The sequence below is a fragment of the Telmatherina bonti genome (assembly GCF_933228915.1).
Source record: "Telmatherina bonti genome assembly, chromosome: 21".
Classification (NCBI taxonomy): domain Eukaryota; kingdom Metazoa; phylum Chordata; class Actinopteri; order Atheriniformes; family Telmatherinidae; genus Telmatherina; species Telmatherina bonti.
Genome location: NC_136630.1, coordinates 2,405,310 through 2,429,831, shown reverse-complemented (window position 1 = coordinate 2,429,831; position 24,522 = coordinate 2,405,310). Strand labels below are relative to the sequence as shown.

The 24,522-nt window shown below is 49.1% G+C and overlaps 1 protein-coding gene across 1 annotated transcript in view; it reads right to left on the bottom strand.

The window, feature by feature from the left end:
* Positions 1–24,522, bottom strand: part of LOC306771819 (glutamate receptor ionotropic, delta-1-like) — a gene marked incomplete at both ends in the record, with an annotated part of 685,025 nt that overhangs the window by 307,705 nt on the left and 352,798 nt on the right. Inside the window, one exon of the mRNA XM_079261138.1 lies at positions 19,135–19,340. Within this exon, the coding sequence (XP_079117264.1) occupies positions 19,135–19,340 (206 nt within the window). The remainder of the gene's footprint in view (positions 1–19,134; positions 19,341–24,522) is intronic.

Genomic DNA, 24,522 nt, shown 5'->3' with positions numbered 1-24,522 from the left:
AAATATACAGCAGTTATAGATGATTTCTGACTTCATCATAATTACATATAAGACATTCAGGAAAAGTTAGAAACCTCATTTCTTCTAGAGTTCAATGTTTTCCCTTAAATCCCCATCATGACCAGGAAGAAAGGGAGCAAATGAATGTGAACATGCAGTTGGCACGTTCAGCGTTTATAGAAGTTCATGAAAGAACTCAGTTCTCCGCAGAATCTGAAAGGTTTGTGTGCTGCATCTCGTCCACAACCCAGCTGGTCGGGACCAGTTTTTACTCTGGTCTCCAGTCAGTCAGAAGGTTTAAAACCTCATCGATAGTCTACGAGTCCCAGAACGGTTTAAGCCTGGATAAGGCTCCTACTTCCAGGGATTCAGGTCAGTTAGTCCAGACTAAACATGGAGAATTCAATTCAATTCCATTCAACTTTATTTATATAGCGTCAAATCACGGCAATGCCATCTCAAGACGCTTTACAGACAGAGGGGAAAACATAATGAAGGCCAATTCATAACAGTCTATATAAGGAAACCAACAGATTGAGTTGAGTCCAACTCAATCTCCCATCCTGAGCAAGCACACTGGCGACAGTGGGAAGGAAAAAACTCCCTTTTAACAGGAAGGAAACCTCCGGCAGAACCCGGCTCAGGACAGGCAGCCATCTGCCTCTGCTGTGTGGGGGGAAGAGGACAGAAAGACAACAGACAACAGGAACTGCTACTCCCGGCCAGGGAGACCTGCTGAGACAGGAGACATACATGTTAATGATGCTACACTGTTATGGGGGGGGTAAAAGAAAGAGATAAAGAGAAAAAGAAAGAAGCTCAGTGTATCAGGAAATGTCCCTCAGCAGTCTAAACCTATAGCAGCATAACTAAGGGATGCCAACCATCCCTAGCTATAGGACTTATCAAAAAGATAAGTCTTCAGCCTAGTCTTAAAGGTGGGGAGGGTGTCTGCTTCCCTAACACTAACTGGGAGCTTATTCCATAAGAGAGGGGCCTGATAACCAAAGGCTCTGCCTCCTGCTCGGCTCTTTGAGACTCTAGGAACCACAAGTAAGCCTGCAGTCTGGGAACAAAGTACTCTGCTTGGTATATAAGGAACAATGAGGTCTTTGATATATAGTGGTGCCTGGTTGTGGAGGGCTTTATATGTAAGGAGAAGGATTTTAAATTCTATTCTAGATTCAACAGGCAGCCAATGAAGAGAGGCTAAAACTGGAGAAATATGATCTCTCATGCTGGTTCTGGTCAGGACTCTGGCTGCAGAATTCTGGATCAGCTGAAGGCTTTTCAGGGCATATTTAGGACAGCCCAGTAATAGAGAGTTACAGTAATCTAGTCTCGAAGTAACAAAAGCGTGAACCAGTTTTTCTGCATCACTCTGAGACAGAATGTCCCTAATTTTGGCTATATTACGTAAATGAAAGAAGGCTGTTTTAGTAACCTGCTTAATATGTGGGCCAAAGGACAGGTCAGGGTCAAATATTACTCCAAGGTTTCTCACTGTAGCACTGGAAGCTAAAGTAATGCCATCCAGGTTCATTACAAAACCGGAAAATTTAGCTCTGAGTTTTTCAGATCCAACGAGAATTACTTCAGTCTTATCTGAGTTTAAGAGGAGAAAATTTCTAGACATCCAAGTCTTTATGTCTATGAGACAATTTTGTAGCCTATCGGGCTGATTTGTTTCATCTGGTTTAAAGGATAAGTATATCTGAGTATCATCTGCATAACAATGAAAGTTTATTCCATGCTGTCTAATAATTTTGCCTAAAGGGAGCATATATAGCGTGAAGAGTATTGGTCCAAGTACAGAACCTTGAGGAACTCCATGACTTACTGTAGTTTGGGAGGAGGACTTGTCATTTACATGAACGAACTGAAGTCTATCAGATAAATATGATCTAAACCAGCTTAACGCTGTAACTGTAATTCCAATCACCTGTTCTAGTCTTTGTAACAGAATGTTATGATCGACTGTATCAAATGCAGCACTAAGATCAAGCAAGATAAGTACGGACACAAGTCCTTTGTCTGAGGCCATAAGAAGGTCATTAGTAACTTTCACCAATGCCGTCTCAGTGCTATGATGAGCTCTAAATCCTGACTGAAACTCCTCGCATAAATTATTTCTGCTCAGGTGGGCATGTAGCTGAGCTGAAACTATTTTCTCCAGAATTTTGGACATAAACGGGAGGTTAGATATAGGTCTATAATTTGCTATCACCTCTGGATCCAGAGATTGCTTTTTAAGTAAAGGCTTGATTACAGCAGTTTTAAATGATTGTGGTACATATCCTGTCACTAAAGACATATTGATAAGATTTAGTAGTGATGTATTAATTAAAGGGAAAATGTCCTTAAAGAGGCTCGTTGGGAGAGGGTCTAAGATACAGGTTCGTTTCGCTCCACCAGGCTGCGTCTGAACCGCACCGCCTCTCGCCCAACACCGAGTGTAGGGAAACATCTGGATGCAACTAAGTAATCAGAGTACTGTCAGTTTATTTACAGTCAATATTCTGTAATATGCTGGATTTACGTGCTGTTGCTACGGTAACAGTGTTGCTTTTAGCCTGGATCAGGAGTGCCCAAGTCCAGTCCTGGAGATCCACCATCCTGCAACCTTTACATGCAACCCCTGTCCAGCCCAGCTGAGTCAAACAGCTGCATGTCGTCCAGGTCTGCAGAGACCTGCTAACGAGACATTTATCTGATCCAGGCGTGTTGGAGAAGGGTTGCACCTATAAACAGCAGGATGGTGGACCTCCAGGACCGGACTCCTGGCCTGGATGTCGTAAAGAGTAACGGTCTGGTCCTGTGTGATGTAGCTCAGGGGTGTCAAACTCCAGTCCTCGAAGCTGGGAATTAAACCAGGGAGCCTTCATAATCTTACCTAATTTCTTCTTCTTTAGGGGGGCAACATTATCCAAGGTTGTACGCATTGAAGCTGTTATAGTATCAGCATGTTGATCAATCTGAGCAGGAGTAAGGCTTAAAGGGGGACTCTCAGTCATGCTAACACATGGTAGAGGGGAAAAAATTGATTCAATTGATTGTTTAAATTTTGTAATATTATTGTCTGATAAACATCTACTATAGTAGAATTTATTTTTGGTCAGTGAGTAATCAAATAAAGTGAATTCAAAGGTTAATAAGAAGTGATCGGACAAGACAGGGTTTTGAGGAAATACTTTGAGCTTATCAGTCTCAATACCAGATGTTAGAACCAGATCAAGAGTGTGACCATGAGAGTGAGTGGCTCCATGGACATTTTGTGAAAACCCAATTGAGTTTAGAATAGAGCTAAAGGAAATGTTTAAACTATCATTTTCATGGTCAACATGAATATTAAAATCACCTAGTACAATGACCTTATCAGTAGTCAGCACTAACTCAGACAAGAGATCAGAGAATTCGGTCAGAAACTCGGAGTAAGGTCCAGGTGGGCGATACACTAATGCTAAAAGGAGCGGTTTCTCTCAATTCCATTTTGGATGAGATAAATTTAATGTCAGGAATTCAAAGGATTTATAGTTCGTTTTGAGCTTAGGATTAATTAATTATTCTGACTGAAAAATAGCTGCAACACCTCCTCCTCTGCCTGTAGTTCTAGGAATGTGAAAGTTTAAATAGTTAGCTGGCGTAGCTTCATTAATACTAACATAATCCTCTTGCTGTCACCAGGTTTCCGTAAGACAGAATAAATCAATGTGGTGATCACCTATCAAGTCATTGACTAATAAAGAATGCAGACTAACATGCAGTGCAGAGCTAGAGGAGTACCAGACCTCCTCACAACACCGGTACACACCAGTACGACTCGCTTCAGACTCTGTAAACGGCACAGATATGGCCATTTTAATCTGGTCTGGATGTGTGCTCAGACTCTTCCTGACCTAAAACTTGGTTTCTAACCTGTTTTCACGGCATACTGACATTTGTTGTGGATATTTTTGGAGCCGCCTGCCTCGCAGCTTCCTGACGCGAACAACACTTCACACACCTGGTCGCCAGGTAGCAGCGAGATATGAACACTAACTGTCAAAGTGTGCCTCCTCTGATTCATCCAGGACAGATGATCATCAGAGGAAGGAGGAGAAGATCCAATATCACACCAACTTTTACTGCCTGGAAAGATCTCGGAGAAGAGAAGGGATGATGCCGGATTGGTCCTCGTTACGGAGATCTCACAGAGGAGACTAACGAGGATGATACCAGGTTAGACGCTGTGAGCACATCCGTGAGAAAATCTTCTTTAACGTGTAATAAACGTGTGTGTGTGTGTGTGTGTGTGTGTGAAGTCTTGGGTTTTATTCAAAATTCTTTTTGTTTCTTTTTATTGTAAAAACCACTTTGTGCTGTTTTTTGTATGAAAGGTGCTTTCTGGATAAAATCTGTGTTTCGGTTTGATTTAATCTGCTGCATTGTGTTGTTTAGAATATATTTTGGTTTGGTAGAAAAACAACAAACTGTGTTCTCTGATGAATAAACTATTTTATAGGAAGTTCATCTTTTTATTACTATAAAGTTATTTTAACTGATTTGTGGTGAGCAGAGCCGGCTGAACGAAGCCTTTCTCAACGTCAGGATTTATTACCACTTCCTTCATTTGCATGACTTTTCATTTCAAAACGTTTTTACATCATGAGATGTTTTATGAAAAGCTGAGAAATGAAGTATGCGGTGTTCATTTCATGCGTTGCTTCCAGCTTCATCCCGCCTCTCTGCTCAGGATGGAGCCGAGTACATGGCTGCTCCTGAGCACCAGGAGAGATGGATCATGAGACAACGGGGATGGTGTTAGCCAGCGAGCGGGGAGGTGGAGTGGGCGACAGCCAGAGCCAGGATAACACTGCGAGCTACAGAGTGGGCGGCCAGGCTCACAGAAAGACGGAAAAATGAAGAGCGAGGAGGGCAGAGGACGAGGAGGGAGACGGAGACGGATGCCTGGGAACATGACGAAAACCAGAGATGGAAACTGGAGAAGACAACCAGGACGTTTCTCCACAAGGCCTGCTGCAGAATGCTCCAGGTTTCTACCCCCCCAGGGCTTCGGTTGGGCCCCTATGGTTGGCTCCTACTCTGAGTTCAAACATTCTGTGTTAAAAGTCTGTAAAATGATGAAACATCAGAGAAAAATGTTGATTTATTTGAATCTTTAGTCCCTGCAGCAGGACCCCCCCCCCCCTGCAGGTGTGTGTTTACAGCTCACACATGGGAGCTGCGTCGGGTTTCCTCAGTCCGATATGACATCAGCACCGTCAGACTGCTGCTTCATCAGCCGAGCTGTCCACCGGCAGAACGGCAGCCCCACCTCCTCCTCCTCCTCCTCCTCCTCCTCCTCTTCCTCTGGGACAAACCATCCCCCTCCCGCTGCTGCCAAGCGGGCAGATTGTCATCCGGACGGCCTGACGGCGGCGGGCGTGGGGAGGGGGGGCGGCTGCTGTTTAGTCCCAACATGATGATGATGATGAAGATCAGGAACTGCAGACGGGTGGGAGGGGGACCTCCTCTGCAGCAGCAGCTCAGGATTCGGATTCTGGTTGTAAAACGTGACGTTTGCTGCTGTAAAAACTAAACGACTCCAGTTGTGAAACCGTTTGGATGCTTTGTAATGATTTGCAAACATCATCAACACAGATAAACAACAGATCAGCTGTTCAAACAGACATTTTATCATTTCATGGAGAGGAAGAGCTGCTTGTGATCTGATGCAGCAAAACATCTGTAAAACGTTGGAACAGGAAAAGGTTTCCTCATGAAGCTCCTTCAGGCTGAAACCTGGTGAACAGCAGGGAGTGGAAAGATGTCAATAGTTTCTGTTGTGTTTGTTTCAGACCCAATGAGTGTTAGATGCAGTTTTCAGATGTTCAGAGGCATCCCACACAGACCTGGACTCAACCCATCGGCTTTTCTAAGACGACTGAATTCCTGATGTTGTTGATGCAGCGGTGTGTGTTAATATAAACCTGCCTGCAGGGAGTCTGACATTCAGCAGAAACATCACATCTCCATGGAAACATCACGTCTGCATGGAAACGTCACGTCTATATGGAAACATCATGTCTCCATGGAAACATCACGTCTGCATGGAAACATCATGTCTGCATGGAAACGTCACATCTCCATGGAAACATCACGTCTGTGTGGAAACGTCACGCCTGCATGGAAACATCATGTCTGCATGGAAATGTCACATCTCCATGGAAACATCACGTCTGCATGGAAACGTCACGTCTGTATGGAAACATCATGTCTCCATGGAAACATCACGTCTGGATGGAAACGTCACGTCTGTATGGAAACATCATGTCTCCATGGAAACATCGCGTCTGCATGGAAACGTCACGTCTGTATGGAAACATCATGTCTCCATGGAAACATCACGTCTGCATGGAAACATCACGTCTGTATGGAAACATCATGTCTCCATGGAAACATCACGTCTGCATGGAAACATCACGTCTGCATGGAAACATCACGTCTGTATGGAAACATCATGTCTCCATGGAAACATCACGTCTGCATGGAAACATCACGTCTGCATGGAAACGTCACGTCTGTATGGAAACATCATGTCTCCATGGAAACATCGCGTCTGCATGGAAACGTCACGTCTGTATGGAAACATCATGTCTCCATGGAAACATCACGTCTGCATGGAAACATCACGTCTGTATGGAAACATCATGTCTCCATGGAAACATCACGTCTGCATGGAAACATCACGTCTGCATGGAAACATCACGTCTGTATGGAAACATCATGTCTCCATGGAAACATCACGTCTGCATGGAAACATCACGTCTGCATGGAAACGTCACGTCTGTATGGAAACATCATGTCTCCATGGAAACATCACGTCTGGATGGAAACGTCACGTCTGTATGGAAACATCATGTCTCCATGGAAACATCGCGTCTGCATGGAAACGTCACGTCTGTATGGAAACATCATGTCTCCATGGAAACATCACGTCTGCATGGAAACATCATGTCTCCATGGAAACATCACATCTCCATGGAAACATCATGTCTCCATGGAAATGTCACATCTCCATGGAAACATCATGTCTCCATGGAAACATCACGTCTGCATGGAAATGTCACATCTCCATGGAAACATCATGTCTCCATGGAAACATCATGTCTCCATGGAAACATCACGTCTGCATGGAAACATCACGTCTGCATGGAAACATCATGTCTCCATGGAAACATCACGTCTGCATGGAAATGTCACATCTCCATGGAAACATCATGTCTCCATGGAAACATCATGTCTCCATGGAAACATCACGTCTGCATGGAAATATCACGTCTGCATGGAAACATCACGTCTGCATGGAAACATCACGTCTGCATGGAAATGTCACATCTCCATGGAAACATCATGTCTCCATGGAAACATCACGTCTGCATGGAAACGTCACGTCTGCATGGAAACATCATGTCTCCATGGAAATCTCACATCTCCATGGAAACATCATGTCTCCATGGAAACATCACGTCTGCATGGAAACATCACGTCTGCATGGAAACATCACGTCTCCATGGAAATGTCACATCTGCATGGAAACATCATGTCTCCATGGAAACATCACGTCTGCATGGAAACATCACGTCTGCATGGAAACATCACGTCTGTATGGAAACATCATGTCTCCATGGAAACATCACGTCTGCATGGAAACGTCACGTCTGCATGGAAACATCACGTCTGCATGGAAACATCATGTCTGCATGGAAATGTCACATCTCCATGGAAACATCACGTCTGCGTGGAAACATCACGTCTGCATGGAAACATCATGTCTGCATGGAAATGTCATGTCTCCATGGAAACATCATGTCTCCATGGAAACATCATGTCTCCATGGAAACATCACGTCTGCATGGAAATGTCACATCTCCATGGAAACATCATGTCTCCATGGAAACATCATGTCTCCATGGAAACATCATGTCTGCATGGAAACATCACGTCTGCATGGAAACATCACGTCTGCATGGAAATGTCACATCTCCATGGAAACATCATGTCTCCATGGAAACATCACGTCTCCATGGAAACGTCACATCTCCATGCTGACTGGCATTAAAAGGCTTCAGCTTCAACATCAGCAGACCAAAAGCTTTGAGTAGTAAGGAGCCAGTTGGCAACAAGATGAGTCTAGAAGGAACATTCCAGAGATGCAGAGTCTGCCTGTACATAAATCCTCGTCTGTTACTTCCGATGTTCACTGTGTTTATGTCTACAATGAGACTTCAACAGTAGAAGAACCTCAGAGTTAAACATTCAGTCAGATATCTATCGGTAGTGTTTCGTGGATTTCCATCAGCAGCTAAAACCGCTGTCGTGCTACACTCTGCCGTCTCGCAGCGGGATACTGCTCATCTGTCAATCAAAAGGACACGCCCCCATAAGACCTGAATGGTGATGAAAAGATTCCCCGCCCACAGCCATCTTGAAGGTAAACCTGACCTATTAAACCTGAAAGGCTTCTTTGTAGCAGGCTGTAAACATGTTTATTTGCTGATCTTTTTTAATGTGAGTCTGGGGGTGGGACTTCCTGTTGGTGCCGCTGGTGGATGAGGTTTCCGCTTGTCTGCTAGCGGTTAGCTGCTAGCAGGACCAGCCACATGGTCTGTTCATGTACCGCTTCTCCATTCCAGCTCCTCTCGATTTGCTGCCGTCTTGGAGAGTAAAAGCAGGAAGCGAGCCCCCCCCATAATGGATTCCACCCGCTGGCCCTCTCTGCTGTAATTGGAGCACTTCTTCTAAACGCTGAAGCCAGGATCTAATTGGCTGGAAGAAGGCGGAGATGGAGGATACTTGACAAGCATTAGCACTGATTGCAGATCAGCGTCAGAGACATGGCCTCTGACTGGTCGGGTCGCCGCCTTCATGCAGACACAGCACAGAGGTGACTTTGGGCTGATTTCCCTCCTCTCCATCTCGTTGCTATAAACACCGTGAGGATGGGAGGCTTTTCCTGTTCAACGCCGTGGAGACACTGATTAAACATGTTGGGTTGGAACTACACCACTGATGTGGTTGATCTCCGTCTTGCTGAGATCTGCCAGACGTTGCCTGGATGGGAGCAGATGTTGCTCTAAAACGTCCAGATGTGGAAGCTGCCCACGCCATCGGCACTAATGCAACCCCATCCCATCAGAGATGCAGGCCGATAACAAGCTGGATGCTCCCTCTCCTCTTTAGTCTGCAGGACACGCCGTCCATGCTGTCCACAAACTATTCCACATCTTCATCCAGGTTTCCACTCAGAACATTTTAAATGAGCTTTGGTCCAGAGAAGACGGCGTGTTTCTGGATCCTCTTCACATATGATGGAGCTTTAACCTGCATGAACTGGGTTCACACTGGTTTCTGGAAGCTTCCTGAGTCCATGCACTGGTTTCCAGTAGAGAATCATGTTATAATGCAGAAGATCACCAGCATCCAGCTTTGTCCCCAACATACAGAGACTCCTTCTGATTCTCTGAATCCTTTTATCCTCCTTCATGGTCCATCTGAGAGACTGAGGAGGAATTAAAGTCCCTCAGAAGGAGAAGATTTAATCAGTGATGACGTTCGACTTGTAGGACTAAACATTTGTTCAGGTTCTGGCAGAACGTCTGTCGTCAGCGTTTTACTCCATCCCCACATCAATACGCTCCCCATCAACACGCTCCCCATCAACACGCTCCCCATCAACACGCTCCACATCAACACGCTCCCCATCAACACGCTCCCCATCAACACGCTCCACATCAACACGCTCCCCATCAACACGCTCCACATCAACACGCTCCCCATCAACACGCTCCCCATCAACACGCTCCCCATCAACACGCTCCCCATCAACACGCTCCCCATCAACACGCTCCCCATCAACACGCTCCACATCAACACGCTCCCCATCAACACGCTCCCCATCAACACGCTCCACATCAACACGCTCCCCATCAACACGCTCCCCATCAACACGCTCCCCATCAACACGCTCCCCATCAACACGCTCCACATCAACACGCTCCCCATCAACACGCTCCCCATCAACACGCTCCCCATCAACACGCTCCCCATCAACACGCTCCCCATCAACACGCTCCACATCAACACGCTCCCCATCAACACGCTCCACATCAACACGCTCCCCATCAACACGCTCCCCATCAACACGCTCCCCATCAACACGCTCCCCATCAACACGCTCCACATCAACACGCTCCACATCAACACGCTCCACATCAACACGCTCCCCATCAACACGCTCCCCATCAACACGCTCCCCATCAACACGCTCCCCATCAACACGCTCCACATCAACACGCTCCACATCAACACGCTCCACATCAACACGCTCCCCATCAACACGCTCCCCATCAACACGCTCCCCATCAACACGCTCCACATCAACACGCTCCCCATCAACACGCTCCCCATCAACACGCTCCACATCAACACGCTCCACATCAACACGTCATCCATCACGCAGCAGCAACACTGCCGGCACAACCTCACAGTGGCTGCGAAAAGAAGCAGAAAATCATCCGGATTGTTCTCCAGCCCTCCATCAAGTTTCCTGAATGATGTGAGGAAGGATCCAGCTGGTTCGTGTCTCAGAAGGAGCCAGCAGCCGGTCTGGGACTGCAGACAGAGGAACGGCACCTCGGAGCAAAATCCAGCAGGTTATGTGGTCCGTTTCCTCGTCTGAAACCACGGCTGGAAACACCAGAATCTCTAGAAACGAGGATGAAGAGGTGGAACAACGAACGTACGAGTGGAGAGAAACACGTCAGTTTCTGAATAAAAGGAAAGAAATATTGATCTGTTGAATGAAAAATCATTTCTGAGTGATGAGTTACGTGACGAAGACGTCTGAGATGATCTGAATCTGTTGGTCTGATTTAAAACATTCCAGATTAAACTTCCTTCAACTTGCTTCTGACTGAAACATAAAATATGAACTTTATTCAGATTCATTTTTACAAACGAGCTTTTAAAGGGTTAACTGCAATAAAACATAGTCGGTGTATTGATCAGCAATAAACTTAAAAAAGATACAAAGACAAAAGTTTTTCTGGACGGATTTGGACTTTTTTGTCCTCTACGGACCTGAGAGGGAAATTTCGCTTCTTCTTTACCATCAAGACGAAGATGGAGGATGAGGAGGAAGATGAAGATGAGGAGGAAGATGAGGACGAGGAGGAAAATGAGGATGAGGAGGAGGATGAGGAGGATGAGGAGGAAGATGAAGATGAGGAGGAAGATGAGGATGAGGAGGAAGAGGAGGATGAGGAGGATGAGGAGGAAGATGAAGATGAGGAGGAAAATGAGGATGAGGAGGAAGATGAAGATGAGGAGGAAGATGAGGATGAGGAGGAAAATGAGGATGAGGAGGAAGATGAAGATGAGGAGGAAGATGAGGATGAGGAGGAAGATGAGGATGAGGAGGAAGATGAAGATGAGGAGGAAGATGAGGATGAGGAGGAAAATGAGGATGAGGAGGAAGATGAAGATGAGGAGGAAGATGAGGAAGATGAAGATGAGGAGGAAAATGAGGATGAGGAGGAAAATGAGGATGAGGAGGAAGATGAGGATGAGGAGGAAAATAAGGATGAGGAGGAAGATGAAGATGAGGGGGAAGATGAGGATGAGGAGGAAGATGAGGATGAGGAGGAAAATGAGGATGAGGAGGAAAATGAGGATGAGGAGGAAAATGAGGAGGATGAGGAGGAAGATGAAGATGAGGAGGAAGATGAGGACGAGGAGGAAAATGAGGATGAGGAGGAGGATGAGGAGGAAGATGAAGATGAGGAGGAAGATGAGGATGAGGAGGAAGAGGAGGATGAGGAGGAAGATGAAGATGAGGAGGAAAATGAGGATGAGGAGGAAGATGAAGATGAGGAGGAAGATGAGGATGAGGAGGAAAATGAGGATGAGGAGGAAGATGAAGATGAGGAGGAAGATGAGGATGAGGAGGAAGATGAGGATGAGGAGGAAGATGAAGATGAGGAGGAAGATGAGGATGAGGAGGAAAATGAGGATGAGGAGGAAGATGAAGAAGAGGAGGAAGATGAGGAAGATGAAGATGAGGAGGAAAATGAGGATGAGGAGGAAGATGAGGATGAGGAGGAAAATGAGGATGAGGAGGAAGATGAGGATGAGGAGGAAAATAAGGATGAGGAGGAAGATGAAGATGAGGAGGAAGATGAGGATGAGGAGGAAGAGGAGGATGAGGAGGAAGATGAGGAAGATGAAGATGAGGAGGAAGATGAGGATGAGGAGGAAGATGAGGATGAGGAGGAAGATGAAGATGAGGAGGAAGATGAGGATGAGGAGGAAGATGAAGATGAGGAGGAAGATGAAGATGAGGAGGAAAATGAGGATGAGGAGGAAGATGAGGATGAGGAGGAAGATGAGGATGAGGAGGAAAATGAGGATGAGGAGGAAAATGAGGAGGATGAGGAGGAAGATGAGGATGAGGAGGAAAATGAGGATGAGGAGGAAAATGAGGAGGATGAGGAGGAAGATGAAGATGAGGAGGAAGATGAGGATGAGGAGGAAGATGAGGAAGATGAAGATGAGGAGGAAAATGAGGATGAGGAGGAAGATGAGGATGAGGAGGAAGATGAGGATGAGGAGGAAAATGAGGATGATGAGGAGGAAGATGAAGATGAGGAGGAAGATGAGGATGAGGAGGAAGAGGAGGATGAGGAGGAAGATGAGGAAGATGAAGATGAGGAGGAAGATGAGGATGAGGAGGAAGATGAGGATGAGGAGGAAGATGAAGATGAGGAGGAAGATGAGGATGAGGAGGAAGATGAAGATGAGGAGGAAGATGAAGATGAGGAGGAAAATGAGGATGAGGAGGAAAATGAGGATGAGGAGGAAGATGAGGAAGATGAAGATGAGGAGGAAAATGAGGATGAGGAGGAAGAGGAGGATGAGGAGGATGAGGAGGATGAGGAGGAAGATGAGGAGGAAAATGAGGATGAGGAGGAAGATGAGGAAGATGAAGATGAGGAGGAAAATGAGGATGAGGAGGAAAATGATAATGAGGAGGAAGATGAAGATGAGGAGGAAGATGAGGATGAGGAGGAAGATGAGGATGAGGAGGAAGATGAAGATGAGGAGGAAGATGAGGATGAGGAGGAAGATGAAGATGAGGAGGAAGATGAAGATGAGGAGGAAAATGAGGATGAGGAGGAAGATGAGGAAGATGAAGATGAGGAGGAAAATGAGGATGAGGAGGAAGAGGAGGATGAGGAGGATGAGGAGGAAGATGAAGATGAGGAGGAAAATGAGGATGAGGAGGAAAATGAGGATGAGGAGGAAGATGAGGAAGATGAAGATGAGGAGGAAAATGAGGATGAGGAGGAAGAGGAGGATGAGGAGGATGAGGAGGATGAGGAGGAAGATGAGGAGGAAAATGAGGATGAGGAGGAAGATGAGGAAGATGAAGATGAGGAGGAAAATGAGGATGAGGAGGAAAATGATAATGAGGAGGAAGATGAAGATGAGGAGGAAGATGAGGATGAGGAGGAAGATGAGGATGAGGAGGAAGATGAAGATGAGGAGGAAGATGAGGATGAGGAGGAAGATGAAGATGAGGAGGAAGATGAAGATGAGGAGGAAAATGAGGATGAGGAGGAAGATGAGGAAGATGAAGATGAGGAGGAAAATGAGGATGAGGAGGAAGAGGAGGATGAGGAGGATGAGGAGGAAGATGAAGATGAGGAGGAAAATGAGGATGAGGAGGAAAATGAGGATGAGGAGGAAGATGAAGATGAGGAGGAAGATGAGGATGAGGAGGAAAATGAGGATGAGGAGGAAAATGAGGATGAGGAGGAAGATGAAGATGAGGAGGAAGATGAGGATGAGGAGGATGAATCATCCCAGATGATGAAGAAACACAGTTTGTTCGTGAAGCGAAGCAGAAAGATGAGAAAATGTCTCCGTGTGTTTATTGGGGTCATTTTCAATTTGCTGGTGGAAGATTTCTCCCCGCCGGCGTGTAAAACACACACACGCCTGCGTCTGGCTGAGCGTGTGCGCAGCTGTCGCCTGTCATGGCGGCGGCGTGGCGGTCCAGCCGGGTTTCGTACCGATGATGGAAACGAACGTTGTCTAGATGTGTTCTCATAGAGTCGTAGGTGTTGTGCCCCCGGTGGACACTGCTGGTACTACAACATCCCGCTGACCAACGGTTCAGTTTGTTCAAGGAGATATTTAGAAAAGAGGATTTTCTCCGGATCAGACTTTAAAGCAGGAAGTTTAAATGCTGATGGGAAGGAAATGTAAACATTTCTCGGGTCGGAACGCCGTCAGTTTTCCAGGATTTCTTTCTGTTTAAGCGTTTTCCTTTCCGTTTAAATAAAGTTCTTCATGTGTGAACGGGCTGCAGGGTGGAGAGCAGCAGGAACTGTCCGCTTTGTTGGGCTTTATGGCCTCAGATCTGCTGTCCTGTGGTGCACGTTGGCGTGCGCGTCGGCATGCATGTGGGCGTGCGCGTTGGCGTGCACGTGGGCTGTGCAGGAGCCGCCAGGCAGGTGAAACACAAGCTGGTTTAAGGCAACCTGAAGCTCGTTTCCATCCTGCAGTCAGGACTTTTCATCGTAAAACTGCAGACAGATAAAACCTGGAACATGAAGCGGGTCGGACTCTGCAGGCTGTCAGGTTTCTGGACGTGAAGCAGCTCGAGCAACACGACCCAACAGAACCGAACCACACATGACAAAATAAAGCTGAAGAAAACTTGAGTCTGTTTTCTAAAACAAACATGGAGGAAGTCACATGACCCAGAAGTTCAGAGCTCCTGGTCATCGTGGTTAACCCACCCAGAACTAGATGTCTCCTGCTGTATCCATGGATACGGACAAATGGCTTCTGATTGGACAGTTCCACATATGGAGGCTCGCTGAGTCAGCGGTTTACATCCCAGACCTCCCGGCTGTTGGACATGATGAAACCTGAAGCTGCAGCTGCAATGGGAAGATTCTCCGTCTGACTGAAGCCACGACAAGCTACAGCAACGTTTCATCCGATCTAAACATGCTTCCATTAAAACCCGGAGAGTCCCGAGACTAAGGTCTGAGACGGTTTTAACAGCGAGGAACCCGATCTGATCATCACCTCCACGCCGTTGGACACCTCAGCAGCAACGTGGAGGACGTCCTGAAAACCTGCCGGAGACCTGATCACTCATCCGCAAACCCTCATCCATGTCAGAAACACTGAGACGGCGCTCAGGAGACGAACCCGGAGACGAACCAGGACACGAACCAGGAGACGAACCCGGAGACGAACCCGGAGACAAACCAGGAGACGAACCCGGAGACGAACCAGGACACGAACCAGGAGACGAACCCGGAGACGAACCCGGAGACAAACCAGGAGACGAACCAGGAGACGAACCCGGAGACGAACCCGGAGACAAACCAGGAGACGAACCCGGAGACGAACCAGGACACGAACCAGGAGACGAACCCGGAGACGAACCCGGAGACGAACCAGGACACGAACCAGGAGACGAACCCGGAGACGAACCCGGAGACAAACCAGGAGACGAACCCGGAGACGAACCTGGAGACGAACCAGGAGACGAACCCAGAGACGAACCAGGACACGAACCAGGAGACGAACCCGGAGACGAACCAGGACACGAACCAGGAGACGAACCCAGAGACGAACCAGGACACGAACCAGGAGACAAACCAGGACACGAACCAGGAGACGAACCCGGAGACGAACCAGGAGACGAACCAGGAGACGAACCAGGACACGAACCAGGAGACGAACCAGGAGACGAACCAGGAGACGAACCCGGAGACGAACCCGGAGACAAACCAGGAGACGAACCCGGAGACGAACCAGGACACGAACCAGGAGACGAACCCGGAGACGAACCCGGAGACAAACCAGGAGACGAACCCGGAGACGAACCAGGACACGAACCCGGAGACAAACCAGGACACGAACCAGGAGACGAACCAGGAGACGAACCCGGAGACGAACCAGGAGACGAACCAGGAGACGAACCCGGAGACGAACCCGGAGACGAACCAGGAGACGAACCAGGAGACGAACCAGGAGACGAACCAGGACACGAACCAGGAGACGAACCAGGACACGAACCAGGAGACGAACCAGGAGACGAACCCGGAGACGAACCAGGACACGAACCCGGAGACGAACCAGGACACGAACCCGGAGACGAACCAGGAGACGAACCAGGACACGAACCAGGAGACGAACCTGGAGACGAACCAGGAGACGAACCCGGAGACGAACCCGGAGACGAACCAGGACACGAACCAGGAGACGAACCCGGAGACGAACCAGGACATGAACCCGGAGACGAACCAGGACACGAACCCGGAGACGAACCAGGAGACGAACCAGGACACGAACCAGGAGACGAACCTGGAGAAGAACCAGGAGACGAACCCGGAGACGAACCTGGAGACGAACCAGGAGACGAACCCGGAGACGAACCAGGAGACGAACCAGGACACGAACCCGGAGACGAACCAGGACATGAACCCGGAGACGAACCAGGACACGAACCCGGAGACGAACCCGGAGACGAACCAGGACACGAACCCGGAGACGAACCCGGAGACAAACCAGGAGACGAACCCGGAGACGAACCAGGACACGAACCCGGAGACAAACCAGGACACGAACCAGGACACGAACCAGGAGACGAACCAGGAGACGAACCCGGAGACGAACCAGGACACGAACCCGGAGACGAACCAGGAGACGAACCCGGAGACGAACCAGGACACGAACCCGGAGACGAACCAGGACACGAACCCAGAGACGAACCAGGAGACGAACCAGGACACGAACCAGGAGACGAACCTGGAGACGAACCAGGAGACGAACCCGGAGACGAACCTGGAGACGAACCAGGAGACGAACCCGGAGACGAACCAGGAGACAAACCAGGACACGAACCCGGAGACGAACCAGGACACGAACCCGGAGACGAACCAGGACACGAACCAGGAGACGAACCAGGACACGAACCCGGAGACGAACCAGGACACGAACCCGGAGACGAACCAGGAGACGAACCAGGACACGAACCAGGAGACGAACCTGGAGACGAACCAGGAGACGAACCCGGAGACGAACCTGGACACGAACCAGGACACGAACCTGGAGACGGACCAGGAGACAAACCCGGAGACGAACCCGGAGACGAACCAGGCGACGAACCTGGAGACGAACCAGGAGACGAACCAGGACACGAACCCGGAGACGAACCTGGAGACGAACCAGGACACGAACCCGGAGACGAACCCGGAGACGAACCCGGAGACGAACCTGGAGACGAACCAGGAGACGAACCAGGAGACGAACCTGGAGACGAACCAGGAGACGAACCCGGAGACGAACCAGGAGACGAACCCGGAGACGAACCAGGACACGAACCAGGAGACGAACCCGGACACGAACCCGGAGACGAACCAGGAGACGAACCAGGAGACGAATTCGGAGACGAACCCGGAGACGAACCAGGAGACGAACCAGGAGACGAACCCGGAGACGAACCAGGACGCGAACCAGGACACGAACCAGGAGACGAACCCGGAGACGAACCCGGAGACGAACCAGGAGACGAACCCGGAGACGAACCCGGAGACGAACCAGGAGACGAACCCGGAGACGAACCAGGAGACGAACCCGGAGACGAACCCGGAGACAAACCAGGAGACGAACCCGGAGACGAACCAGGACACGAACCAGGAGACGAACCTGGAGACGAACCAGGAGACGAACCCGGAGACGAACCTGGACACGAACCAGGACACGAACCTGGAGACGGACCAGGAGACAAACCCGGAGACGAACCCGGAGACGAACCCGGAGACGAACCAGGCGACGAACCTGGAGACGAACCAGGAGACGAACCCGGAGACGAACCCGGAGACGAACCAGGACACGAACCCGGAGACGAACCCGGAGACGAACCAGGAGACGAACCAGGAGACGAACCTGGAGACGAACCAGGAGACGAACCCGGAGACGAACCAGGAGACGAACCAGGAGACGAACCCGGAGACGAACCAGGACACGAACCAGGAGACGAACCCGGACACGAACCCGGAGACGAACCAGGAGACGAACCAGGAGACGAACCCGGAGACGAACCCGGAGACGAACCAGGAGACGAACCAGGAGACGAACCCGGAGACGAACCAGGACGCGAACCAGGACACGAACCAGGAGACGAACCCGGAGATGAACCAGGAGACGAACCCGGAGACGAACCAGGACGCGAACCAGGACACGAACCAGGAGACGAACCCGGAGATGAACCAGGAGACGAACCCGGAGACGAACCAGGAGACGAACCCGGACACGAACCCGGAGACGAACCAGGACACGAACCCGGAGACGAACCCGGACATGAACCAAGAGACGAACCAGGAGACGAACCCGGAGACGAACCAGGACATGAACCCAGAGACGAAGCCGGAGACGAAGCCGGACACGAACCCGGAGACGAACCCGGACATGAACCAAGAGACGAACCAGGAGACGAACCCGGAGACGAACCAGGACACGAACCAGGAGACGAACCCGGAGACGAACCAGGACACGAACCCAGAGACGAAGCCGGAGACGAACCAGGACACGAACCCGGAGACGAACCCGGACATGAACCAAGAGACGAACCAGGAGACGAACCCGGAGACGAACCAGGACATGAACCCAGAGACGAAGCCGGAGACGAACCAGGACACGAACCAGGACACGAACCCGGAGACGAACCAGGACACGAACCCGGAGACGAACCAGGACACGAACCAGGACACGAACCCGGAGACGAACCCGGAGACGAACCCAGACACGAACCAGGACACGAACCCGGAGACGAACCCGGAGACGAACCCGGAGACGAACCCAGACACGAACCAGGACACGAACCCGGAGACGAACCAGGACACGAACCCGGAGACGAACCCGGAGACGAACCCAGACACGAACCAGGACACGAACCCGGAGACGAACCCGGAGACGAACCCAGACACGAACCAGGACACGAACCAGGACACGAACCCGGACACGAACCCAGAGACGAAGCCGGAGACAAACGAGGACTGGACTGACCTGCTGGATGAAGGTGTGAGCTCCGTGGGGACTGAGCAGCAGGATGGCTCTTCGTAGCGTGTCCCTGTAGCGGTTCAGCTCCTCGGTCCTCATGGTGGTGAACAGGTTGGTGAAGACTTTACTGATGTTCTTGTCCACCATCTGCAAAGCCACGTCCACCCCCTGACGAGAAGTCTGATCGAGGAAACCCTGCAGGCCGCGGACATCTGCAGCAGACAAGATCACAGACATGCAAACAGAAATGAGACAAAGAACTAAACTCAACGTCCACATGATCCCATCTACCTGGTAACATCTGGCCAGCCAATCACACGGCAGCAGGTGCATCATGTGGTCACGTTGGCATGGTGAGGATGACCTGCTAAAGTTCAAACCAGTCCTCATGTTAGTGTTATGTTTAAAGGCACATTCCTGGCCAATCAGGAGGCAGCGTTTCAATAATGGCCAATCAGGAGGCAGAGTTCCATTAAATAAAGTTTATTTATAGAGCGCTTCTCACAGACACAAGGTCACAAAGTACTTCACCACAACACAACGTTTAGAAAAGTACAAATACAAAACAGCACCACAGAGTCTATTAGGAGCTAAAATGTCTGAACAAATATATTTTTAAGAGATGTTTAAATGCATCTACTGAGTCCAGACAGCGCAGATCCTGAGGAAGATCATACCAGAGACGGGGAGCAACAGCTTTAAAAGAACGGTCTACCCGAGTTTTAAAACGGGTTTGTGGGACCATATTTCCCGGTCGACCTCAGACTTCAAGCCGGACCGTAGGGCTTCATTGAGTCCTCAAAATAACTGGGGCCCTGTCCGTGCAGGGCTCAGAAAGTAAGTCCCAGGATTTGGAAACGATACGATATTTAACCAAAAGCCTGTGAAGAGACTTTAACACGGGTGTGATGTGGGTTCTCCTCCTGGTTCTGGTCATAAGCCTCGCTGCTGAGTTTAACTCTGTCTGAAGACGAGCCAGGCATGTGAACAGGCTGTTGCAGTAGTCTGACCATGAGGACACAAATCCATTAATTATCATTTTGAGATCTTGCTGAGACATTATTGGTCTCAGCTTTGGAATATTACGTAGTTGAGCTATTTTTAACCAACTGTCTTGAATGATGCTCTAATGACACGGCCTAATCGAATATTACCCCTCGGTCTTATCAGAGTTAAGTTGGAGACTGCTATCGCTGAACCACCGCTTTACTTTTAAACAGATAGTTAAGTCCATCTTCTTCCACTAATTCTATTCTACAGTCATTTAGCAGACGCTTTTATCCAAAGCTACTTACATACACACGATACCACATCGGGGAGCAACTTAGGGTTAAGTGTCTTGCCCATAGTCAGGGGAAGCCTGGAATCAAACTCCCAACTCTCAGCTTCCCAGTTACAAGCTGACTGCTCTTCCACCTGAGCTGGCCTAAACTCATTTCAGCCGCCTGTATACGAGATCTGGTTCTTTCGGTCACGACCCACAGCTCATGACCATAGGTGAGGGTAGGAACGTAGATCGACTGGTAAATGGAGAGCTTTGCCTTCTGGCTCAGCTCCTTCTTCACCACGACAGACCGGCGCAGAGCCCGCATTACTGCAGACGCCGCACCGATCCGTCTGTCCATCTCACGCTCCATCCTTCCCTCACTCGTGAACAAGACCCCGAGATATTTAAACTCCTCCACTTGAGGCAGGACCTGACTCCCGACCCGGAGAGGAGAATCCATCCTATTCCGGCTGAGGACCATGGTCTCAGATCTGGAGGTGCTGATTCTCATCCCAGCTGCTTCACACTCGGCCGCGAATCGCTCAAGCAAGAGCTGGAATTCACGACCAGAGGAAGCCAACAGGACCACGTCATCTGCAAAAAGCAGGGACCCAATCCTGAGGCCACCAAGTCGGATCCCCTCAACACCTCGGCTGCGCCTAGAAATTCTGTCCATATAAGTTATGAACAGAATCGGTGATAAAGGGCAGCCTTGGCGGAGTCCAACCCTCACCGGAAACGAATCCGACTTACTACCTGCAATGCGGACCAAGCTCTGACACCTGTCGTACAGGGACCGGACAGCTCGTACAAGGGGGTCCAGTACCCCATACTCCCGGAGTACCCCCCACAGGAGCCCCCGGGGGACACGGTCGAATGCCTTCTCCAGGTCCACAACACACATGTAGACTGGTTGGGCAAACTCCCATGCGCCCTACAGGGGCAAAACATCCTTACACTGCTGGACAATCTGACCAAGAGAACGGATGGACAAAAAGAACAGAGGCGGACCTAACACGGAGCCCTGAGGCACACCACACAACACTCTGTTGAGCTTAGACGGTATGTGGTTGGCAGACATACTAAAGCTTCTACCCACTAGCAATGAGGTAAACCACTGTACACCATTGGCCAATCAGAAGGCGGGATTACAATAATGGCCAATCAGGAGGCAGAACAGCTTGACCTGAAGGTTGTTTCTGGAAAACAAAGTTGCAAGGCAGCTGATAGGCTGATAAAGATCTGACTGTGATCCAGGTGTTTGGAAAGGTCTCCGTTCCTGCAGCACATCCATCTTCCACTGGATCAAACTGGACAAGCAACAGCTCTCAGCTTCCCGACTCGACAGCATGGTTTAGTATGAAACGGTTCAGGCGAGGCAGTGTTTCCTGCGTTATAGCTGGTGACAGGTTGTTTGGCCTGAACATCTCTTCGTCCATCAGCTATGACAGCTGCTTGTACCGACAGCCTCCCTCCTCCTGCCGTCTTATCTTTCTTACATTTCCAGCTCAAACTTCTTTTCCGTCACAAAAACCACCGTCTTTTCTCTTCACAGCCCCCCCCCCCCCCCCCCCCCCCCCCAATCACTCCTGCACAACAATCCTGAAACTGTTCGGAGGATTTAATATTTCAGTGCTCAGATTAAAACTTTACCTGATGGAAACCTCAGCGGGGGGCTTTATTTCACCGATCTGTCTCCTGGTCTGTGGGGGGTGTCGGATGGGGGGGGGGGGGGGGGTGTGGTATCAGGAAGCCGATTCATTCTCACCACACTCATGATTCCTGAATGCCGCAGAGCTTTATGGAGTGTGGCCGGGGGGAACTGGGTCTGGGGGGTTTGGGGGCCCTGGGGGGCCAAAACTGTTACCTGCTGGTGTTTTAGTTGTATTCTCACTGTCAGGGACTGATCACATAAACTAAATAAGTTTATTCCACCTTTTCTTCCAACCAGCCTCACTGGTTCTACTGGAGCAGCTGGGTGGAGGGGGTCTAAACCAGACCCCCCCCCCCCCCCCCCCAAACTGGTTGTCCCAAAATATTTTCAAGGAAACATCACTGTAGAATACACATAGCCTGCACCTGGAGAATAAAGACCTTTTAAGTTAATAAAGATCAGACTGTGGAATAATGAGTTATTTTTTATCCATTACCAGAGTTATTACTTCCCTCATGGAGGCTTTGTCACAACTCTGAAGATAATCCACCAGAAATAACTTTATTCTCCTGATATATGATGATGCTGACACGTCTCCCGCTGTGCGTGAAGAGGAGGATGACGACGGTCTGTAGAGGAAGAGGGGCGGAGGGCAAACAGAGGCTGGGTTTGACAGAACCAGTTAAAACAACTCGACCTTATTTCTGTCCATTCTGTAAATAAAGACGACAAAATTGTATTTCATTTCATTAAACGACTGCTATCAGGGTGTGAAGGGGGTTTTAAGCAATATATCAAAAACACTGCTGGAAATGCCCTCCTACTCAGACTTTAATCAAACTAAACCTGCTGGTTAAAGTAAACCTGCTCTGCTTGGATCTCATCTCCGTGTGATCCCTGCAGCCTTCACCAACATCAGACAGACCCACAAAGTGAAAGAGAAACAATACCCCTTCATGTTTGTGAAATAAGTCCAATAAATACAGGAAACGTGGAAAGGCTTAACACATGGTCGGTTGGTTCGTGTTTCGCAGGTCCTGATCTAAAATTCTGCTCTGAAAAAAAAAAAATCATACAGTGAAACATATAAAAATAAATGACGTTTGGAAGGAGTATTAATGGCAACGGAGGAATTTCCCCTCGAGCTCAGTGACATCATGGTCCTCTTCCTGTCTCCTCTCTGAGACCTCTCCAGCCGGTAAAAGTCAGACTGCAGGCTTACTTGTGGTTCCTAGAGTCTCAAAGAGCCGAGCAGGAGGCAGAGCCTTTGGTTATCAGGCCCCTCTCTTATGGAACAAGCTCCCAGTTAGTGTTAGGGAAGCAGACACCCTCCCCACCTTTAAGACTAGGCTGAAGACTTATCTTTTTGATAAGTCCTATAGCTAGGGATGGTTAGCATCCCTTAGTTATGCTGCTATAGGTTTAGACTGCTGAGGGACATTTCCTGATACACTGAGCTTCTTTCTCTTTATCCCTATCTTTTACCCCCCCCCCCCCCCCCCCCCCCCCCCCCATAACAGTGTTGCATCATTAACATGTATGTCTCCTGTCTCAGCAGGTCTCCCTGGCCGGGAGTAGCAGTTCCTGTTGTCTGTTGTCTTTCTGTCCTCTTCCCCCCACACAGCAGAGGCAGATGGCTGCCTGTCCTGAGCCGGGTTCTGCCGGAGGTTTCCTTCCTGTTAAAAGGGAGTTTTTTCCTTCCCACTGTCGCCAGTGTGCTTGCTCAGGATGGGAGATTGAGTTGGACTCAACTCAATCTGTTGGTTTCCTTATATAGGCTGTTATGAATTGGCCTTCATTATGTTTTCCCCTCTGTCTGTAAAGCGTCTTGAGATGGCATTGCCGTGATTTGACGCTATATAAATAAAATTAAAGAGTTAAATCTTCCTGCAGAACTTCTCTGACTTGTCGTCTCCGTGGAGTGGGATCTTCGTACGACTGCGTGGTCAGGCTTGTGGTTTATGGAAGACTGAATCTGAATTCCTGACCTCTACTTCTGTTCCAGCTTTAATAATCTCGTCTTCACCACCTCAGCTCATTAAAACTCACATCACATTCCAGCTTTCTGCTCTTCATTCAAACAAGCTACCGTGCTTCATTATTCATACAACTCTCACTATAAAAAGCATTAATATTAAACACAGTGTTGTTGTTGTCGCCCCCCCTACACACCGCTGGCCGCTGAGCCGTCCACCCCCCACCACTATCAGCTGATCCAGTCTCAGACTCTCCTCTGCTGCAGAAGAAGAAATCCTTTCTGTTGAGCTCCTCATCTGTTTCTGCACTTTGAGCAAAGCCCAGAGGAAGGTTCTGTAGGAATCGACCCGCATCACGGCGATCTGCAGGGTGACGTCGGGGGAAACGTCAGCTGCTTTCATTAAGATTCAGTGATTTTTAGTCAGAGGAAATATTTAAAGGGCAGGTTTGACAAACATTTGCATGATGAAGGTTTGCAGCAAACATCCCTGAGATT